This window comes from Cebus imitator, unplaced genomic scaffold, assembly GCF_001604975.1.
Source record: "Cebus imitator isolate Cc_AM_T3 unplaced genomic scaffold, Cebus_imitator-1.0 Scaffold181, whole genome shotgun sequence".
Taxonomy (NCBI): Eukaryota; Metazoa; Chordata; class Mammalia; order Primates; family Cebidae; genus Cebus; species Cebus imitator.
The window spans coordinates 337,396-360,842 of record NW_016107496.1 but is presented as its reverse complement, the minus strand read 5'-3'; the positions used below and the strand labels follow the sequence as shown (position 1 = coordinate 360,842).

The window sequence follows — 23,447 nt, the reverse complement described above, 5'->3', positions numbered from 1 at the left end:
TAGTTATTTCCAATTCTGTGAAGAAAGTCAGTGGTAGCTTGATGGCAATAGCATTGAATCTATAAATTACTTTGGGCAGTATGGCCATTTTCATGATATTGATTCTTCCTAACCATGAGCATGGAATGTTTTTCTGTTGGTTTGTGTCCTCTCTTAGTTCCTTGAGCAGTCGTTTGTAGTTCTCCTTGAAGAGGTCCTTCACATGCCTTGTAATTTGTATTCCTAGGCATTTTATTATCTTTGTAGCAATTGTGAATGGGAGTTCACTCATGATTTGGCCGTTTGTCTGTTATTAGTGTATAGGAATGCTTGTGATTTTTGCACATTGATTTTGTATCCTGAGACTTTGCTGAAGTTGCATATCAGCTTAAGGAGATTTTGGGCTGAGACAATGGGGTTTTCTATATATACGATCATGTCATCTGTAAAGAAAGACAATTTGACTTCCTCTTTTCCTAATTGAATACTTTTTATTTCTTTATCTTGCCTGATTGCCCTGGCCAGAATTTCCAATACTAGGCTGAATAGGGGTGGTGAGAGAGGGCATCCTTGTCTTGTACTGGTTTTCAAAGGGAACGCTTCCAGTTTTTGCCCATTCAGTATGATATTGTCTGTGGGTTTGTCATAAATAGGTATTATTATTTTGAGATACGTTCCATCAAAACCTAGTTTATTGAGAGTTTTTAGCATGAAGGGCTGTTGAATTTTGTTGAAGGCCTTTTCTGCATCTATTTAGATAATCATGTGGTCTTTGTCTTTGGTTCTGTTTATGTGATGGATTATGTTTATGTATTTGCATATGTTGAACCAGCCTTGCATCCCAGGGATGAAGCCATCTTGATTGTGATGCATAAGCTTTTTGATGTGCTATTGGATTCAGTTTGCCAGTATTTTATTGAGGATTTTCACTTCGATGTTCATCAGGGACATTGGCCTGAAAATTTCTTTTTTTGTTGTGTTTCTGCCAGGTTTTGGTATCAGAATGATGTTGGCCTCATAAAATGAGTTAGGGAGGATTCCCTCTTTTTCTATTGTTTAGAATGGTTTCAGAAGGAATGGTACCAGCTTCTCTTTGTATCTCTGGTAGAATTCGGCTGTGAAACTGTCTGGTCCTGGACTTTTTTTGGTTGGTATGCTATTAATTGCTTCCTAAATTTCAGAACTTGTTATTGTTCTATTCAGGGAATAGAATTCTTAGTCTTGGAGGGTGTAAGTGTCCAGTAATTTATCCATTTCTTCTAAATTTTGTGGTTTACTTGAATAGACGTGTTTATAGTATTCTCTGATGGTAGTTTGTATTTTTGTGGGATCGGTGGTGATATTGCCTTTATCATTTCTTATTGCATCTATTTGATTCTTCTCTCTTTTCTTCTTTATTAGTCTGGCTACTGGTCTATCTATTTTGTTGATCTTTTTTAAAAAAAACAGCTCCTGGATTCATTGTTTTTTTTTTGAAGGGTTTTTCATGTCTCCATCTCCTCATTTCTGTTCTTAGTTATTTCTAACTAAATGATCTTAGTTATTTCTTGTCTTCTGCTAGCTTTTCATTTTGTTTTATCTTGTTCTCTAGTTCTTTTAATTGTGATGCTAGGGTGTTGATTTTAGATCTTTCCTGCTTTCTCTTGTGGGCATTTAGTGCTATAAATTTCCCTCTAGACACTGCTTTAAATGTGTTCCAGAGATTCTGGTATGTTGTGTCTTCATTCTCACTGGTTTTGAAGAACATCTTTATTTCTGCCTTCATTTTGTTATTTAGCCAGTAGACATTCAGGAGCAGATTGTTCAGTTTCCATGTAGCTGTGTGGTTTTGAGTGAGTTTCTTAATCCTGAGTTCTAATTTGATTGCACTGTGGTATGACTTTGTTGTTGTTGTTGTTTTCAGACAAAGTCTCACTGCCCAGGCTGGAATACAATGGTGTGATCTTGGCTCACTGCAAACTTCACCTCCCAGGTTTAGGCAATTCTGACTCAGCCTCTTGAGTAGCTGGGACTACAGGTATGCACCACCACATCAGCTAATTTCTGTATTTTTAGTAGAGACGAGGTTTCACTCTGTTGGTCAGGCTGGTCTCAAACTCCTGACCTTGTGATCCACCCACCTCAGCTTCCCAAAGTGCTGGGATTACAGGTGTGAGCCACCGTGCCCGGTTTGAGAGACTGTTTGTTATGATTTCTGTTCTTTTGCATTTACTGAGGAGTGTTTTATTTCAAATTATGTGGTCAATTTTAGAATAAGTGCAATTAGGTGCTGAGAAGAATGTATATTCTGTTGACTTAGAGTGGAAAGTTCTGTAGATGTCTATTAGGTCCACTTGGTTCAGATCTGAGTTCAAGTCCTGAATATCCTTGTTAATTTTTTGTCTCATTGATCTGTCTAATATTGACAGTGGAGTGTTAAAGTCTCCCACTATTATTGTGTGTGGGAGTCTAAGTCTCTTTGTAGGTCTCTAAGTACTTGCTTTATGAATCTGGGTGCTCCTGTATTGGGTGCATTATATTTAGGATAGTTAGCTCTTCTTGCTGCATTGATCCCGTTACCATTATGTAATGCTCTTCTTTGTCTCTTTTGATGTTTGTTGGTTTAAAGTCCATTTTATCAGAGACTAGGATTGCAACCTCAGCTTTTTTTTTTTTTTTCTTTCCATTTGCTTGGTAAATCTTCCTCCATCCCTTTATTTTGAGCCTATGTGTGTCTTTGCTTGTGAGATGGGTCTCCTGAATACAGCACGTTGATGGGTCTTGACTCTTTATCCAATTTGCCAGTCTGTGTCTTTTGATTGGGGCATTTAGCCTATTTACATTTAAGGTTGATATTGTTATGTGTGAATTTGATCGGGCCATTATGATGCTAGCTGGTTATTTTGCCCTTTAGTTGATGCATTTTCTTCATAGTGTCTACGGTTTTTACAATTTGGTATGTTTTTGCAGTGGCCGGTACTGGTTGTTTTTTTCCATGTTTAGTGCTTCCTCCAGGAGCTCTTGTAAGGCAGGCCTGGTGGTGAGAAAATCTCTCAGCATTTGCTTGTCTATAAAGGATTTTATTTCTCCTTCACTTATGAAGCTTAATTTGGCTGGATATGAAACTGGTTGAAAATTCTTTTCTTTAAGAATGTTGAATGTTGGCCCCCACTCTCTTCTGGCATGTAGGGTTTCTGCCGAGAGATCCACTGTGCGTCTGATGGGCTTCCCTTTGTGGGAGACATGGCCTTTCTCTCTTGCTGCCCTTAGCATTTTTTCCTTCATTTCAATCTTGGTGAATCTGATACTTATGTGTCTTGGGGTTGCTATTCTCGAGGAGTATCTTTGCGGTGTATTTCCTGAATTTGAATGTTGGTCTGTCTTGCTTGGTTGAGGAAGTTCTCCTGGATAATATCCTGAAGAGTGTTTTCCAACTTGGTTTCATTCTCCCTATCACTTTCAGATACACTGATCAAACATAGATTTGATCTATTCATGTAATTCCATATTTCTTGGAGGGTTTGTTCATTTCTACTCACTTTTTTTCTCTAATCTTGTCTTCTCATTTTATTTCATTGAGTTGATCTTCAATCTCTGATATCTTTTCTTCTGCTCGATCAATTCAGCTATTGAAACTTCTGTATGCTTCACAAAGTTCTCGTGCTGTGTTTTTCAGCTTCATCAGGTCACTTATGTTGTTCTCTAAACTGGTTATTCTAGTTAGCAATTCAACTAACCTTTTTTCAAGGTTCTTAGCTTCCTTGCATTGGGTTAGAACAGGCTCCTTTAGCTTGGAGGAGTTTGTTATTACCCACTTTCTGAAGCCTGCTTCTGTCAATTTGTCAAACTCATTCTCCATACAGTTTTGTTCCTTTGCAAGTGAGGAGTTGTGATCCCTCGTAGGAGAAGAGGCATTCTGTTTTTTGGAATTTTCAGCCGTTTTGTGCAGGTTTCTCCCCATCTTTGTGGATTTATCTATGTTTGGTCTTTGAAGTCAGCGACCTTTGGAATGGGTCTCTGAGTGGATACCCTTTTTGTTGATGTCGAAACTATTCCTTTCTATTTCTTAGTTTTCCTTACAGTCAGACCCTTCTGCTGCAGGTCTGCTGGAGTTTTCTGGAGGTCCGTCCCAGACCCTGCTTGCCTGGTTATCACCAGAGGAGGCTATAGAACAGCAAATATTGCTGCCTGTTCCTTCCTCTGTTACCTTCATCCCAGATGGGTACCCACCAGAGCTCTCCTGTATGAGGTGTCTGTCGGCCCCTACATGAGGGTCAGGGAGCCACTTGAGGAGGCAGTCTGTCCCTTACTGGAGCTTGAACACTGTGCTGGGAGATTTGCTGCTTTCTTCAGAGCTGCCAGGCAGGGACGTTTAAGTCTGCTGAAGCTGTGCCCACAACTGCCCCTTTTCCCAGATGCTCTGTCTCAGGAAGGTGGGGGCTTTATTTATAACTCCCTGACGGGCTTCTGCCTTTTTTCAGAGATAGCCTGCCCAGTGAGGAGGGAATCTAGTGAGACAGTCTGCCTGCAATAGCCTTACTGAGCTATGTTGGTTTCTGCCCAGTTCAAACTTCCCAGCAACTTTGTTTACACTGTGAGTTTAAAACTGCCTACTCGGATCTCAGCCTCACACGTCCCAGGTTATGCCCAGACTGCTCTGCTGGCTGCGGGAATTTCAAGCCAGTGGATCTTAGCTTGCTGGTCTTCATGGGGGTGGGACCTGCTGAGCCAGACCACTTGGCTCCCTGGCTTCAGCCCCCTTCCCAGCAGAGTAAACGTTTTTCTCTGGCTGGCATTTTAGGTGCACTAGGGTATGGAAAAAAACTGCTGCAGCTAGCTCAGTGTCTGCCCAAATGGCTACCTGGTTTTGTGCTGGAAACCCAGGGCTCTGGTGGTTGTGTAGGTACCAGAGGGAATCTCCTGGTTTGTGGGTTGCTAAGACCACAGGAAAAGCACAGTATCTGGGCTGGAGTGCATGGTACAAACCCTAATGACTTCCTTTGGCTAGGAGAAGGAGTTCCTGACCCTTTGTGCTTCCCAGGTGAGGCAATGCCCCACTCTGCTTCAACTTGCCCTCTTTGGGCTGCACTGACTGTCCAATCAGTCTGAATGAGATGAACCAGGTACCTCAGTTGCAAATGCAGAAATCACCTGCCTTCTGCGTCGATCTTGCTGGGAGCTGCACACTGGAGCTGTTCCTATTTGGCCATCTTGCCAGCAATCCCCTATTTACATATTTTTTATTGATACACAATATTTGTACATTTATGGAGTACATGTGATATTTTGTTACATGCATAGAATGTGCAATGATCAAGTCAGGGTATTTAGAATATTCATTATCTTGAGTATTTATCATTTCTGTGTAATGAAAACATTTCAAGTCTACTCTACTTCTAGCTATTTTGAAATATATACACATTGTTGTTAACTTTTGTCACCCTATGCTAGCATAGAACATTAGAACTTATTCCTTCTATCTAACTGAATCTTTGTACCCATTTGCCAACCTCTCTTCACCCTGCCACCCAACCCTCCTAGCCTCTATTATGCCTCCCAGTAACCATTATTTTACTCTCTATCTCCATGAGATCAACTTTTTAAGCTCCCACATTTGAATGAGCACATGTGATATTTGCCTTTCTGTGGGTGGCTTATCACACTTAATGATCTTCAGTTCCATCCATGTTGCTGCAAATGACAGGATTTCATTCTTTTTTATGACTGAATAGTACTCCATTGTGTGTGCATGTCACATTTTCTTATCTATTCATTCATTGGTGGGCACTTAGGTTAATTCCATGTCTTGGCTATTGTAATTAGTGCTGCAATAAACATAGGGGTACAGGTATCCCTTTAATATATTGATTTCCTCTGCTTTGTATAAATCTCCATTGGTAGGATTGTTGGATTGTATGGTAGAGTTATTTTTAGTTTTTTGAGGTGCCTCCATAATGGCTGCACTAATTGACATTCACATTGAAAATGTATGAGTTCACTTTACTCTGTATCCTCACTGGCATTTTTTAATCTTTTTAATAATAGTCATTCTAATGGAAGTAAGATGATATCTCATTAGGGTTGATGATTGGTGACACTGGGAATCCCCATAGCATCATTCAAACCCCTTTTCTACATTTTTGCTAAACTCAGAATGTCTAGGACAAGATGGTGAACTCTATAGTTCTTGACTTTAAGGCCCAAACCTCAGTTCAAGGCTTGCAACTAAGTGTCTGAAATGTTTCATTTGAGACTTCCTGTTTGTTTTCATATGTATACTCTTAATGGCCAAAGCATGTAATCCTGTCCCAGAGAGCAAGGACAGGCTGAGGCCAAGGCAGATGCAAGAGTGCATGTGAGATGGGACTTCACGTGCAGGTGCTTTTCACTGAAAATTATCTGCTTCCTGAACTGGTGGCCTGCACTGTGCTGTCAGGAGCTCTGGAAGGTGACTTCTTGCTTCTACACATTTTGCCACATGACTATTTTTCCTTCTTTTTTTATTTTGAGGACTCCAGGTCTCTCTCAATCTTTATTTTTAACTATAAATGATCTCATGTGTTACAATTTACAAAATTGTGTGTACAGTGTAAAGAATAAAAATATATCAATCAACTGTGTAGTCATCCCCTGACTGAAGCAACAGATTATTTCCAGAGCCTTAGAAGCCCTGTGTGTGGCCCCCATTTTATTGCTGTCTCCCTCTCCGCAGAGGTGACCATTGTCCCAAATTGCACATTACTCATTTCCTTGCTTTTATTTATAGTTTATCACTTATTCATTATCCCTAAATAAGATTGTTGAGCTTTGCCTATTTTTGAAATTCATGTAAGTAGAGTTACCGTGTGTTTTCTTCTATGACTTGCTTCTTTCACTGAAGAGTATTTCTTCTCGTGTTTTGAGATATGTCTTTGTAAGCAACATATAGCTGCATTTTGATCATGTTATTCAGTCCTAAAATTATTTTCTTTTTAAAAATTTTTATTTATTTTTAATTTTTTTTTAGAGATGGGGTTTCTCCATGTTGGTCAGGCTGGCCTTGAACTCCCGACCTCAGGTGATCTGCCTGCCTCCGCCTCCCAAAGTGCTGGGATTACAGATGTGAGCCACTGTGCCCAGCCTAAAATTATTTTCTTTTACAGGAAATTTAATCAATAATCATTATAATAATTATTAATGTATTCAGGCCAGGCACGGTGGCTCACTTGTAATCCCAGCACTTTGGGAGGCAAAAGCAAGTGGACCACCTGAGGTCAGGAGTTCGAGACCAGCCTGACCAACATAATGAAACCCCATCTCTACTTAAAATATAAAATTTAGCCAGGCATGGTGGCATACGCCTGTAATCCCAGCGACTCGGGAGGCTGAGGCAGGAGAATTGCTTGAACCCGAGAGGCGGAGGGTGTCGTTAGCTGAGATTGTACCACTGCACTCCGGCCTGGGTGACAGAGTGAGACTCCATCTCAAATAACAATAATAATAATTATTATTATTGGTGTATTCAGATCCATTTTTATTTTTCCCACATCTTCATCTTCCTTTTCTTTCTGGCTCTTTTTCCTATTCCATTTTTCTCTCTCCTCGTCTATTTTTTTTGCTGGCTACCCTATCTTTTTACCATATTAACTTCACCTAACAAAGTCTAAAGTTAGCATCTTTATCCTCTTCCAAACCAGTATAAAGGCCATAAGACACTTGAAATCAAAACATCCACTTATATGCTATTTCAATCCAGTATTTTAGTTCTTTCCTCTTCCTCCACACATGAGACAGTTTTATTAGCATTTTAGTTATACAGTCGGCTTTTGTTTAGATTTACCCATATGTTTGCCATATCTTTGCTTACCCTTTTTCCTGAAAATAATACGATTATTATTTATATAACATTATGCACAGGATGCTGAAGAAATGTAACTTGTCAAAAGGTATACATTACCCTTTTAAATGAAAGGGTAATTTCATCATATCCTTACTATCCCAGCAAGGCTCTCAGGAGCCATTTCCCTCCCGCCTCCCGAAATAAGAGCAGACCGCGGTGGGGCGGGGCGAGGGGAACACTGGCTTTCAAGATCTCAAGGCCAACGGCCGCCTTTCCTATATCGCGGAGACTCCTTGGAGGAGAATTTCAGTTTTTTGTCTTTGGGTTTTGTTTTGTTTTGTTTTCCTTCTTGGGTGGAAGCAGCACCCTAACTCCTTGCCTACTCTGCCATTGAACATGTGGTTTCCTGGAACTCAAGGCCCATCCCCTACCTTTCTGCGTCCGGCAGCTCTGGGAGAGTGGAAGGGCAGCTCAGCCATCTCTGAAAAGGAGATTCCCCAATCCCCTGAGCCACCATGTGAATTTGGGACTCCCCTGGCCTCCTTAGGGCCCCTCCAGCTCCCCTGGAGCCTTCTGCACATGTCATTGTGAGGTCTTCCTGCTGTGAGCCTACACGTCTAGGGTGGGAAAGATTAAGAATTTTTGAAAACTCTTAATCTTTTAAATAATTCTTAATCTTAATTTTTGTTTTCAGAAGAACCAAGAAACGAGGTTTCCTGAAGACAAACGTTTTCAAAAAATGGAAGAGGCAGAAAGAGACCCATTATGCAATCAATACAGGTGAGGAATGGCTTAGAATTATTATGGAAGTAGCTTTGACTTTGTGTTATTTCCTCCAGTGTTTGGTTTCCTTAGGAGTATAAGGACTGTATTTTGAGAATTGCTGCTCTAGAGAATAGTAAGACCTTTTCTTTTGCTTTCTAATCTTTTTCATGCAGAGAAGGCATTAAGCTTTCGTGAATTATTCAGTATCTCCTTTTTTGTATGTGTACAATAGCTTATCCAGTTATATGGAAATACTGCATTCAAATTACAACCCATAGAAGAGATTTTACAAGCCATGTAGATAAATTACTATTCATTTTCTAATGTTCCTCTGACTTCTGGCCTCATTTTTAAATGCGCCTCTGACTTCTGCCATTTTTCAAGTTGTAAACTATATATTTCTCATTATAAGTTATTCTTAACATGCTGAAAGTTCTGATAACAAACATACAAGCTTCCTGGTCTTTTTAAAAGGTAAAAAGTGGTTTTAAAAACTGGGCTTCAATTTAAAGATGTACATTTGCTTTTTAGATTGAATTTAGTAAACAGCCCACTTCTGCAACACCTATAAGAGGGCTACTTTTTTGCCTTTATTTTTATTTTTAATGGACATATAATAACCATATTTATAAGGTACAATATGATATTTTGATATGTGTATATGTGTGATGATCAAATCAGGGTAATAGGGCTACTTTTTCAGTCTGGCCCTCAGGAAACAGAAACCACACAGTAACTTAAATAGGGAAAGTTAGTAAAAAGAATTTTTAAGCAATGATAGAAGAGTAACAAGCAAGTACAAAGCTGGGACGGGAGTTCAGACCTTGTTGAAGAATATATAGTTGCAGCGCACTGGGTGGAAGAGAGGTTTGCCGGTTTGCCCAGGCTAGAGCTGATCCCTATTCACTGAGCAGGCAGGAATAACCTTCTGGGGTACTGACAAAACAGGCTGATAAGTGGGCATGGAGAGGGTGTCAGATATGCTACTGCAGGCATTCCTGGAACCAGGCGCTCAAGAGACCACTCTTTCGGGAATCTAGTGTATTTTTGTGTACAACTTGGGCCAGAATGTCTAAAAGCAGCTATGTAGAACAAAGGCAGGGCCGCAGGCCCTGTAATGACCCTGGTGGGCGTGTACTCAAAACTGGGAAAAGGGGTGGGAAACAGCAACCTGGGCCAGAGAGGCATTTGCTGAGAGTGGAGGGGGAAATAGAAGCAGAATGTTCTGTTTGTTCTCTGTGGCTCAAAGTCCTAAACCACTTGAGGGGTTCCCTCAAGCCATACAAAAACAGGTGGCAGGCTGGATTTAGCCTGTAGGCCACAGTTTTTCACTCTCTGTTCCAGGAACCTGGTGATGGAGAGACGGGAGGGGAAAACCCCTTTTTCCTGCAGGATCTCTTCAATGGGCTCTACTGACAAAGCTTGCCAGCTTGCCAGCTAGAAAATGTAAAATATTTAAAAGGCCCAGATCTATTTCCACATATCAGGCAACAAAGGGTGAATTCGATGCTGAGAGGCAAAACACTGAAAACTGGTGGCATAGCTGGTATGGCAGAAATTATGGTAGGGGAAGGACTGTTGCTTAAGCAAAGCTTTGATTAATGAGAAGATGTGAGAAAAGAGCTGACATGGCAACTTTTGTTTTCTGGGTGGAAGATAGAGAAGGAGTATCCTTGTTGGGTTTACCTATGAGGTGTGATAATTCTTATTCTGAGCTTTTCCTTAGGTGAGGTGTTTACATTCTCTTCTGTAAAATGTGAATATCACTATTCACCTGCCAGTGGTGTTGAAAGAAGTAGTGATAATTTAGACACAATGCCGGATGAATAGGGCTTCAGTAAATGGTAGCCATTCTTCCCTGTATGGACCAAAAACAGAGAAAGAGCCATACAAGCAGGAGTTGGGTAAAAATAGAAAATCAGGTATGCTTTCCACAGAAAATTGAGAATTTAGTGTTTTTTTAATTCAAATAGTTAGAATTGGAATTTTAAAGGAAAAATGGAGGAAATTATGCTGTGATACAGTATAATTATGGAAAGTATTGTGAAATAGGAATGAAAATAAGGCTTGTTATTGGTTATATTCTTTAGCATGGACTTTTATTTTCATGGTTACTTAATTTGTTGGAGAACAAGTTTTAATTAATGAATTTGGATTTTGTGGAATTTTAGGTTTTTAGAGATTGGATAGAAATAAGATTCTCTGAGGTGGGGATGTACTATCATACAACATAAAATTAGACATGTAGGTTTGAGATGTTTTAATTCTCAAACTACAACAGCAGTTGCATATATATGGTAAATGATTTTCTGTGTTTCTGCTTTGGCTTCATTTGTGCAGTATTCTGGGATTTTGACAAGAGTGGATGTCTGGGGATTACTATAACAGAATCAAATGATGCCCAGAATGTAGTATTATTGTGGGGTTGCAGCTTGACTGTGCCTTGGGATGCCTCAAACCTTATATTGAAAGTATGAATCCTCAGAGAAATGGGTTTTCAGTTTGAGATTTAACTGACCACAGTAAAATGGTCCTTAGAGGCCTCATACTGTGGGCTGGTGCAAAAACTTAACTATTAGTAATGCTTGGATGAGTGGCTTAATTTATGTAGCACACCTGCTTTGGGTAAGAAAACTATCTTGGGTAGGAATTTAATAACATTAAAAGCAAACGTTTTAATAACAGTAAAAGCAAACATTTCTCCCTTGCTGTCATTTAGGGGTGGAGGTGCAGGTATAGATTTTTATACGTTATGTGGGGTGTTTAAATTTTTATACGTTATGTGGGTGTTTAAAGATCCTTAGTATTCTTCAATGGAAAGGGCCAGGGAGACCAGATCTTCATATTTTCAGTCTAATTGCCGAGAGATTTTCCTGGTCCTCTAGTGAGATCACTTGGGTCTAGGCTCCCTGGACTCACTTCCAAACAATTGTTCTGAGGATTAAAAGGATGAATGCACAGTTGCCAGACTATCTCCATGCTTTTAAGGAACATAGTTATTTTATTTTTGCATTTCTTTTTGTAAGCCACTTTGGTCCTCTCCAAAGCCATGACTGGGACTGATGGGATTATTTGTTCAAATGACTGTTGTGAGGTCATTTGTATTAAAGTAGAAGGCACATAGTAGTTTAGGGGAAGATAGGGTCTTAGAATATAAAACAAAATGAGTAAGAAAGTGACTTTTGGGGAAAAAATGTAGTAGCGGGTTCAGGTCAATGGGGGAGTCTTAGTATACTGCTGACCAGATTTCTGTCATTCAGCTTGGGATGAGATAAATTAAATAAATGCAAGATAATTGGGTCAGAAAGGCATAGGACCTTGGAATCCTGGGCCTCTGGATCCAGCGAGGGGCAGTGAGGTAGACTGAGGTTAGATCAATATGCTACTGAATTTTGCTATGCTCTAGCATGGAGTTATCCTTGGTGAAGTTAAATCAGTATAACTCTGTATGAGGGAGTGAGATGAATGAAAACTCTGATGTTCTTGGAATTTAGTATGTAAAGATTGCTTACTCTTGAAAGCAACCAAGTTCCTCTAGAGACCTCCAAGAACAAAAACTATCTTGCTCTGGAACTCAAAGTAGAAGGGTATAGGTTAGACATCATTCCCAATTATCCTTCTTCCTCCGCACAGCCCTCTTACCCCTGACCCACAAAGCTTCATGAAATTAAGAGCTATTGTTCTTTCTCACAAAAGAGTGGTGCTGTCCTCTTTAAGTGATAACTTCTGATTTATAATCATAGACCATTAAAATTCAAAGGGCAGCAAATTACACTGCCATGTGTGTACCTATGCAGCAGTCTTGCATGTTCTTCACATGTACCCCAAAACCTAAAATGCAATTAAAAAAATTCAGAGGGATACTTCAGGCTTGTCTTTGTGGAGCTGGAGTTGGTATCTCTGGATCAATGGTGTTGTGCTGGTTTTTACTGACTTTTTTTCCTAAAGAAACCACTTTTATGAAGTATCTTTTCCTTTTGGGATGTCAGAAGAAGAAAGCTGGCAAGTAGATTTCTTCCAAAGAGGAAGAAAAGAACTCTTAAGGGATTGGTGATATGGAAAATATCTGTCAGCTAGCTTTCCTGCCCTCTGAACCAGCTGAGTGGCAAATGGGGTATTTGTTTCCTGCTCTCATTTAAAAAAATTATTCCTCTACTACTTACAGCATATTTGTACAGAGATCTATACAGAAATGAATGGTTATATATACAGATGAAAATGTTTGCTGCTGATGGTTTTGATTTTTTTTTTCATATATTTGTTTTCCTTTGATTTTGGCCTCTCCCAAAGGTTTCTGCTTGGTCTCCCTTCTGATCACAGGTGCATCAATAAACATGGTTGGTTGATTTTGTTCCTGCCTTCATGATTATACCATAATGTCCAGTCAGTCAATTTTTTTCTGGATCAGCTGACTTCAAGTGTCCCATTTTACTCATTTTCTTCCTTATTCTCTAAGCAAACAGTTATGCCTCTTTTTTATCTGGTGTTTGCCCCATCCTGTGGCCACTGGCCTCTGCAACCAGGAAGGGTAGCCAAACCAAGAGACTATACAAATGGGAAAAATCCTGTGTCATGTGGTTCTGCCTCTCCATCTGGCAATAGGGACAGTGCATCCTTCCTGGGTGCACTGTCCCTATGCTGATGGAGTAGCTCCCCGGCCATGGATATCCTCAGGGTCACATTGCGGTACCCTGATTTTAAAGATGGGAAAAGGTACAGTGAATGCTTTTAAATACGCTTGAATCTGAGCAGCTCTGAACTGTGATTATGGAGATAAACTATTCCCTGCTCTATAGTGGAGATATGTGGAGAGGGTCAACCTTAGAGAAAAGGAAACCTAGCACAGTACTTAAGAACTTAGGCGTTAGGATTAAGCAGACAGGTTTGGTTCCAAACTCGCTACTGTGTTACCACTTACAGTTCTGTCATTGTCACTAGTTGTCCTTCACAACGTCCTTTACCTACCTTTTTAGTCTCATCTCTGGCTACTTCTCTTTTCATTGTCTACCCTCTCCTCACCCCTCAACACACACCTGTGTTTTAACCAGATAGAACTACCTGGAAGCTTCCTAGAAGGTAAAACCTCTAGCCTTGTCTTCAGACCTAATGAATTGGAATCTGCACCTTATGAGTATCCCAGGGTACTAAATATGCACATTCAAGTTTAAGAAGTACTGGTCTAGCTGGGTGCAATGGCTCATGCCTCTAATCCTAGCATTTTGTGAAGCTGAGGTGGGTGGATTGCTTGAGGCCAGGAGTTCAAGACCAGCCTGGCCAACATGGCAAAACTTTGTCTCTATTTAAAAAAAAATGCAAAAATTAGCTGGATGTGGTGGCACATGCATGTAATCCCAGCTTCTTGGGAGGCTGAGACACGAGAATTGCTTGAACCCGGGAGGTGGAGGTTGTGTGTGAGCCAAGATTTTGTTATTGTACTCCAGCCTGGGCTGAGTAAGATCTAAGTTACTTCCTGAAGCTTTGATTTTTAAAAGAAACTGGCACAGTCTAGCCTGTCTAGCCTGTGACTGCTGATGTGTGTGATTGCCCTCTGGAAAAGTATTCCTAGAATAATTCTTTGAATTATTCCCAACTAAACTGTTTCCAAAATAGGTCCTTAAGAAGCTAGTCTTTACTTGGTCCCCTTCATTTCTAACCCTTTGAAATTCACTCTGCTACTTTCTCCTGATCTTCTGGAAGTTTCTTTCTGAATCCAGAGAAACTCTCCTCACCAGAGAGGAATGATGTAAGCAGGCTCCATTAAATGCCTACTATGTATAGTGAAGGATATTGTTAGGTGCAGCATGGGACATAGAAGTTCAAAGACTGTAGCTCTTAGGGATGTTTTTATTTAGTTGGAAAGACAGGACAGAAACATTCAAAGTAAAGTAACTTTATTCCTTGTGTTTAAGTAGCCCTTGCTCATCTACCTCTTCTGAAACTTTGCAATAATTCTGTGATGTTGGTAGGAAGGGAACGTGATGTTAGATGAGAAGTCAGATGGCTGGCACGTCCATCCCACAGCCACACTGCTGATATTAAGGGATTTGTTAATGTCATATGGCTCCTAAAGAGCTAGGATATGCATCTGTATCTTCCAACTCCAAGTACAAGTGTCTTGTTTGTTTGTTTTTTGAGATGGAGTCTCGCTTTGTCACCAGGCTGGAGTACAGTGGTGTGATCTTGGCTCAGTGCAACCTCTGCCTCCTGGGTTCAAGAGATTCTTCTGCCTCAGCCTCTCGAGTAGCTGGGACTACAGGTGTGTGCCACCACACCCTGCTAATTTTTGTAGTTTTAGTAGAGACTGGGTTTCACCATGTTGGCCAGGATGGTCTCGATCTCTTGACCTTGTGATCCACCCGCCTCGGCCTGCAAAGTGCTGGGATTACAGGCGTGAGCCACCGCACCCAGCCACTTTTTTTTTCCTTTTTAAAAAATGTTGTGCCACATCATACTCTGTAATGCCAAATTAATTTAAAATAAAAAGCCATATAAGTTTGCATAAGTAACTTTGGTGGTTGTGGTAGTTAAGAGGCAAGAAATCATTTGAAAGAGCTTGGGAAGTCTTCAGTGAAAAAAGATAATTTAGCATTATCTTGAAAGATGAGCAGGACTTATCTGGGCAGAGAAAAAGGATGAACAATCCAAGAGAGGGGATGAGAGGGAGAAAAGCACAGTATGTTCAAAGAATAATGATTAGACCAGTGTCCTCAGGCGATGTGAAATCTGCAATTGAATGTGGTATCTAAACTTCCCAGGTGTGGGAATCAGTGTTTAGGGTAGAGGGACCACAGTTGGTTCCTTCTTTTGCTTCATGCTCTTGCACAGAATCCACTGTGTAGAATTAGGGAGACATGACTTCAGTTACCTGGGAATTAAAGGTGGGACTTTCTAGGCTGGGTTGTGTTGCATGGACTACCAGGCATATTTTCTACAAGCACTGTATTGCTTGTTTCTTAAGGAACTGTGAAGGTAGATGGTGTGCAGGACCACACACACACAAAACACACACCAGCCGACTAAAGAAAGCGGTGGAGATCGAGATCAGTTAAGTTTGATTCGGCAACAAAACCCCGGAGACTGTGTAGGTGACTGCTGCAAGTGGACAGGCGCAGAAGACTTGGATGGATCCTAGAAGGAAGTGGCATTTGATTGGTTATTAGAAGTAAAAAGGGCCCCTGCCAGCCCATAATTAGGACCTGAATATCTCTGCCCAGCCTGCCTTTGTGACGTTGCTCAGTCCGCCTCAGCTATAGAACAGGCCTGAGCGGGTGGGGCCAAAAGACGGCGGCCCCGCGGAGGCGGGAGAGGGGCCATGGCTGAGGCACCTGGAACCAGTGGCGACTCTCAAGGCCACCCAGCCACTCAGCCGCCAGCGGAAAAAACTGTCGGGGGACCGCCGAGCTGCGGCCGGCGCTCCGTGCTCAGAGTGTCCCAGCTGGTGCTCCGGGCCATCGCCGCTCACAAAGGGCTGACTCTGGCCACCCTCAGGAAGGAGTTCGGAAACGCCGGCTACCAAGTGCGCAGGAAGAGTGGCCGCCACGAAGCGCCCAGGCGGGAGGCCACGGGCACGCTCCTCCGGGTCAGCGGCAGCGACGCCGCGGGTTACTTCAGGGTCTGGAAGGTTCCGAAGCCCAAAAGAAAGCCCGGGCGCGCCAGGCCGGAGGAGGGCGCGCGCGGTCCCCGGAAGACCCCAGTCGCGCCCCGGAGACACCGGAGGCGCCGCACGCGCCTTCGTAAGGCTGCCAGGAAGGCCAGAGAAGTGTGGAGACGGAACGCGAGGGCGAAAGCCAGGGCCAGGGCCAGGGCGAGGAGAGCCAGGAGGGCGAGGCTGAGAGCCAAGGAGCGGCCGTGCGCCGGCGCCAAGGAGGAAGCGGGGATCACAGCGGCAGACGGGCGAGGACGGGCCGCGAAGGAACACCTGAGGTCAGGGCAGGACAAGAGGCGAAGCTCGAAGCCCAGGGAAGAGAAGCAGGAGCCCAAGAAGCCTGCACAGCGGACCATCCAGCAGCCAACGCCGGCTAAAACCGACCGGACATCTAGCGGGCAGGGGAAGACTCCACTAAAGATTTCCTCAAAGACCACCCCTAAGTCTGAAGGTCTTCGGAATGCAGTCAAGAATGCCTCTAGTGGGAGCAGCTTCCCTCCTACCCAGGACACATGCTTTTCCCCCATAGACCCCAAGAAGAGCGTCTCTCACACTAATTGAAATGAAATGGACCTCTCGACCTCCCTGTGTCTGTTTCCTCTTTGCTGCACCTGGAAGGGAAGGGGCGGGTGATGGTAATGTGCAGTGAAGAGAGTAAAGAACTGAGATTCTCTTCCTGCCGCAGGACTCAGAGAAATGTCTTAGAAGTAGAGGAAAACCCGCGGCTTTAACACGTGTTAGATACTCTAGCAAATCCAAATTGAGTTCTGGGGAGGAGGGCATGTTGGGAAAGGAGTAGACAGTCTTCAAGTTGAGTGGTCCCACTGATTCAAAGTGTTCTTAACTGAAATTCTTTTTAGGACAAAGTCTTCCCAGAATTGATTATAATGAGTTTGTAGTTTTTACCTTGAATTGATAGCCTATTTTAATTAAAAAAAAAAAAATTCTTACGTTAATCCTCAGTTAAATAAGTGTGTCTTACGTTAATCCTCAGTTAAATAAGTGTGTGAAAGCATCCAGCACAGGGCCTGGCATAGGCCTGGTAGGTGCTCGTCACTGAGGGTTAAATATGTGTAATTATTTCCCAGTGGAATGGTAATGTGCTATAGCAGAAAAGTACTGGACCAGTATGTAGTAAGATCAGGATTCTAGTCAAGGTTCTGCTAGTCTGACCTTTGCGGAGTTATTTCTCAAACATTCATGGTCTTGGTTTACCTCTCAGTAAAATGTTGGGATTGGGCTAAGATGATTTTTAGGTGATTTAAATGTCAGTAAAATGAAAAGGGGACTTAAACATCATGGCATATGGTTTGCTTGACAACATTCAGCAGTAAGGAAATTATTTTCTGAGAAAGTGCCAACTCCTAGAGAGGAAATTATGAAGGTTTGCAGAATGCATAGCAGAAATACAAGGAGATGGAGAAGGCCAGATAATAGCGTTTTGCTTTTCTTAGCAATAACATGTATTGAGCACTGTGTACCAAGTACAGAACAAATGTATGATTTTAGGTCTGAATGCAGGGGTTCAGAACAGTGCGGGAGTAGTTCTCCTGCCATAGCTGACAGGATACAGAAATGGTTCCTAGGGAAACAAAACATCAAAGTTGCTGATTCAAGGAAAGGACTAGCTGTTTTCAGCTGAAGTCAAAGGAATGGGGATATGAAAGCAGCTGGCAAGTGCTTTTTATTCTTTAAGAGGTAAGAGTGGCAGTGGGGAGGTATTAGAACCTCTTGGGAGCTTTCTCCAGGTATACTGGACCAGTCTTTTCCTCAGGAGAGTCTGATATCTCCTGCAAGGGGCAACAGGGTATGTGTATTTAAAACAGACAACAACAACAACAACAACAACAAAACACGGTTAAGTGATGCTAATATTTACCCTTTTACACCCTTGAAAATCACTGCTTTAAGCCTATGCAGAGCCTAGTAACTAGAATTCTTGCCGGTTTATCTCATCTATAGATGATCAGAACTTGATTATTTCACCATGTTGTAATTAAGTTTATTATGCACGTGAATGTGAGCGGAAGAATGCCTCTGCAAAGAGGCAATAAGAAAATCAAACATTGCCTATTGAACACAATTAGAATAAAGTTAATCAAGTGCCCTGATGATAGCCAGATGTGTTACCCTCTTTATAGTCTTAGGATGTTTTCACCTAAAGTACCAGTGAGAGAGGAGACAATTAGAGGCTGACTAGGTAGATAGGGAGAGTCTCAAAAGAGAGAGCACCACACCTGTACTGCCCCTGTGGTGTAGCTAGCAGGTGGAAATGTGGTTAAGAATTTCCTCTTATACCAGAATGTTTGCTCAGAAGGGACTGTCCCAACTTAGGCACAGGCACAGTAAATCAACTAAATGTCCTGAACATGACCCAGAGCTAATTGTAATATTAGCACTTTGGTTTGCCCCCTACCCCCACCATGGGTTTTGCTAAGGCACTTGGGTAATAACCAAGATGGAGCCACTATGGCCAACCTCAGGCATGCACAGATGCAACACCCCTAGGGGGAACTTTACCCCTCCCATTATGATAGAACCCACAGAAGACTTTTTGGCACATAAAAATCCCAGAACTCAGCCCCATTTCTGGCAACCCACTTTTGAGTCCCCTCTTGCTGCTAAGAGCTTTTCTGTCACATAGTAAATGTATTCTGCCCTACTCTCCAGTGTCTGTGTGCCTCCTTCTTCTTGGTCATGGGACAAGAACCCAGAACTTGGTAAACTAAGGAGTAAGAAGACTGCAATACTAGGTGGTCTAGAATTAGGCCTTTTCCTCTAAGATAGGATGGGAATGATACTGGCGATTTGTTTTCTAGATTTCCTAAAAAAAAAAAAATTACATGTATTTATTTTATGATGGTTTCTTCATTTCAAACTTTCATTCATTTGGCAAAATGTATCCAATTTATTAACTGCCTACCATATGCAGGAACAGTAGTAGACAGGAGAGACCCAGACCCTTAACTTTATATAGCTAACAATGGTCATTTCAGATTATTCTTCACTGATAAGCTTTAGGGTGGCTATACTCCAGTGAAATATAAGAAATGACCCTATCTCATTAGCAAGCTATCCAGATTATCAAGATCTTAATGATGGCTGGGTGCTCTGCCAGAGGCATTCCCAGGAATAGCTAATCTCATCCCTAGTATTCATTCATTAATGGCTAAGTGCCTGCAAGATTCTAGGCCCTGTGCTGGGAATATTAAAATGGATAAAACATCTCCACTTTTCTGAGCTCACATTTGAGTGGCACATTTGGGCATTTAACTTTAGTCAGAGCGAATGGAATGACCCTGACCTCAATGCTTTGCTTTCTTTTACCTCAACTGCCCAGTGTAATGCTGATCACATCATTGTTGGACTTGAGTTGTAACGAATGTTAGATGTCCTCTAGAACAAATATTCAATAGTTGTTTGAAAAACACTTAACAGAAACAAAATGTCCTTTTAAAAATATGAAAAGGTTCAATTTAGAAATGCATATTTAAACTATACTAAACATTAACACTAAAAAGATGGTGGAATTTTTAATCAGATGGGCAAATGGTAAGGCTATGGGGAAACAGGCACTCACATACTGTGCTGGTGGGAGTTTTTACCATCCATGTGCCTGCCAGATTTCTAGCTAGTGGACAGTCATGGTGGCTGTGTTTCTCTTTTCCCTTTTCTCAGTTCCTATACCTCCTTCCTTTTTTGTTGATGGAAAAGACCAGACTCCAAGTGGCTGAGGGAAAGCGAGAGTGAACACAAGAAAATAAGGAAACTTTATGAGGCCCAGGGGTAACAAAACAATCTGGCTGAGGTAAGGAAAGCTGCAAGGCATCTGAGGATCATCCCCTAAGCAATAGGCTTGAGGCTCTTTAAGGCAACTCCTGTAGAGGAAGAGCCATGCCTTTGAGTTGCATTCAACTCAGGCCCTGCCTGCCCAAGTGGAGGAGCTTCGTCACTGGTTAATGGACAGTGGCTTCCAACCCTATCTGCACACCTGCTTTTCCATGTTTTCTCCCACACCATTTCCTACCCTATCCTCTTAATCACCAGGAGTATCCAGTTATTGTGAACTTGCCTAGAGGGTCAAGTCACAGTCACTACCACCACCACTGGGTGACTCCATAGTCGAGCTCAACACTCAGGTCTTCAAGAGCAAGGTCAGCACTTGCGGGGCCCTGGAACTGAGGGCCTCCTTAAACTCACATGCTGGGCAATCTCCCTAGTCCTGGCCCTGCTCAGCAGTCTGCTGTTGAAGTGCTCCCTGGCAACAGATCACCAGCCCAATCTTCCAGCATCTCTATGTTGGATCAAGTCCCTGGCTGACTCAGAAGCATCATATGGGGGCCAGGATGCCAGAGGGAGGTGAGACCCAACCTGTTGGTGTCTGGAGGCTTATGTATCTGGCAGTGAGATGAGGTGGTTCTCAGAAGATTCTGTGACTTATCTTCCCCCATTCCGTGGCAGTCTTTTTATCAGGAGCAGAGCAGGAATGGAGGGAAAGGTGAAGGAGAAGACCTAGAGAAGAAATAAGTGACACAGCCAACACGTCTTTTATTCAGCTGACAGGGACCATAAGTCCCCAGTTGGGTAACCCAAGGAAGTTCACGGTTCATCAGAAGGAACCAATTCAGATAATAGCTAGAAATCTGGCAGGCATGGAGCAGTTGGAGTGCATGGCAAGTGAGCATTCATCCCCAAAGTTTCCTGGAAGAGGATGCCCAGGTGCCTGGTGGCAAGAGACATGGCAGGAAAGTGGGGGGTGGGGAGGGCTTAGCTGAAGAACACACTGAGAGCAGGAGCAAGGATCACATTTGATCCCCCAGGCCTGAAATTGGCAGTGCCTGGCACATAATAAGCACACAAAAAATTGCTTGTAGAATTGAGAGTTTGATTTTCAGGAGTCACAGGAGACTGGAAGGGAGAAAATTAAAAATGGTGAAAAGTGGAAAACAACTTTGGAAGTTACATGAAGGGAAGAAGAGCCTCTAGGGAATGGAGTAGAGGGGCCAGATTTGGCAGCACTAGGCAGGTGTGGAGTGGTGGTGGTGTCTTGTGAGAGTATGTGTGAGAAAGGGGCAAAGTGGTGAGGTGGCAGATGAATTGCTATAGCCAAGCCAAGAATTTTGTAGGAAGAGAGTGGGAAGTATGAACTGATCCCTGCTTAGTAGGCTTAAAGCCGATAGAAAAACTGGACAGTAGGCAGAGGAATAGGTAGTAAGTGGGCTCATGATGGAATAGAATTGGCCAGAAGCTTGAAGAGATAAACTAGAATGGAAGAAGGGTGGGAGTTGGAGAGAACAAATGCCCATGGGAAGGTCTGTTATTGCTCAGTCAGAACAAAGCAAAACTCAAACCAAAAAAAAAAATTTTTTTTAAAAGAGAAGTAGGGACAAAGTGTAGAGGAAGAATGCTGCCTGTTGGGAAAATGGAGGTGGTAGCAGGAAAGAGAGAGAGAGCATGAGGCCTGGGGTTGAGGAAAGCTTCAGCCTTGAGGGCTACTCTAATCTTTTGATCTTGGAGAAGCCCTGTGGGCAGATTTGTAACTGTCATTCACCCTGTCCTCATAGGTGCTCCTGGGAGAGGAAATGGAGGAGGTAGCAGGGCCAGAGCCTCTAAGGCAGATTCCTCCCCACAGCCTGAGTCAGACAGAATCTTCTAAGCAGCAGAATGCATTTTGGGCCCCATGGCTTAATTGGTTACAACCTCTACCTAATAAGCAGAGTCTGGATTTAAATCTTGCTTGTGTCACATCTTATTAGAAAAGCCTAGTTCCCTCTTGTGCCCTGGGGACTCTGTGATGCTCCTGTTGCCCTTGCCCATGGGGTATGCCAAATTATGGTTAGAAATCCCTTCCATGGCCCCTCGTTGGTCTCTAATGCAATTATGATGTTGGAAAACATGGATTCTTAAGGGCTTGGCATGAGAGGCCTTATTCTACCTTTGTGCTAGATGCCCACTCCACCTGCCTCTTATTAGAAGAGCCAGTGAAAAGGACAAAGGAGAATCATTTCCTTGGTTGTCAGTTTTTCAGTTTTACATTGGATTTTCCATCTTGGAGTTGTTTGTTCCTTTCTGTCCTTTCAGATTTCTGAACCCAAGTATATTCAGTGCCCATATGGGAAGCCCAGCCCCATAATCATAGGAGCTTGGTAGTTGCCCCACCATAGTTTCTGCTATTGGTGACTAGCCCCAGTTCTTTCACTGGGTTAAGAGTGGAAGAAGACCAGCTGGGCGGTGGCTCATGCCTGTAATACCAGCACTTTGGGAGACTGAAATGGGCAGATCATGAGGTCAGGAGATCGAGACCATCCTGGCCAACATGGTGAAACCCCATCTCTACTAAAATACCAAAAATTAGCCAGATGTGGTGCCTGTGCCTGTAGTCCCAGCTACTCAGGAGCTGAGGCAGCGGAAGCACTTGAAACTTGGAGGTGGAGGTTGCAGTGAGCCGAGATCGGGCTACTGCACTCCAGCGTGGGCCACAAAGTGAGACTCCATCGGGCATGTTAAAAGACTGAATGTTCAGCTCCTTCCCAAGTTTCTGATTCAGTAGTTCTCCTAGGGTGAGGGCTAAGAATTTGCATTTCAAACAAGTTTCCAGGTGATATTTATGCTGCTGGCCCAAAGACCACATTTTGAGAGCCATTGTTTGGTATTACACACAAGGGAATAGAGGAAAATTTTGCTAGCGGCAGCTCTCTAAGGGATCTAAAGGAATGGATTTCACTTTTATTGCCCAGCCCCAACCGCTCCCAGTCAATGCAGTCATCCTAATAGAGAGATGGAAAGAACTGGCCTTCTGGCCCCTCTAGGTCTGAGTCAGCACCTGCCCTTGATAGAAATAGGAAACCGTGGTTTGATTGCAGGAATGTTGGAAAGGGAGGAATTTTGTCCCAAATTGTCATGTTTTTAGTTCTCTGAAGGCATAACAATACTTTGACAAGGGAAGAGATTTTCCTTCCACAGTTAGAACTAAGGCTTAAAGTGCAAATAGCCTTGTGAAAAGCTAACACTTTGGGTTACATTCTCCTATGTGAGGGGTTCTTCGAGAGCTAATATGTTGGGGTGTAAAGGGGAGGACACTCAGAATAGGGTGGAGGCACCACAGATGGAAAAATGTGACGAGTTCCTGAACATGGATGTCCGTTTTACATTTTGTCCAACAAGAACATAGAGACTCTTTTTATTTAAAGGAGACAGGGTGGAACATGAAAGTTTGAGGCTGATTCCCTGTGGGAAAAATCATTCAAATCTATTCACTCA

General features: G+C 42.6%; 1 protein-coding gene across 1 annotated transcript; it reads left to right on the top strand.

Annotated features, from left to right (window-relative positions):
* The first annotated feature begins 15,502 nt into the window (after positions 1–15,502).
* Positions 15,503–16,769, top strand: LOC108316018 (testis-specific H1 histone). The gene has a single exon (XM_017545696.2). The coding sequence runs from the start codon at positions 15,855–15,857 to the stop codon at positions 16,746–16,748; it is 894 nt and encodes a 297-aa protein (XP_017401185.1). The 5' UTR covers positions 15,503–15,854; the 3' UTR covers positions 16,749–16,769.
* The last annotated feature ends 6,678 nt before the right edge of the window (positions 16,770–23,447 follow it).

Coding starts and splice junctions, on each gene's coding strand:
- LOC108316018 (XM_017545696.2), top strand. CDS start 15,855: ATGGCTGAGGCACCTGGAACCAGTGGCGACTCTCAAGGCCACCCAGCC.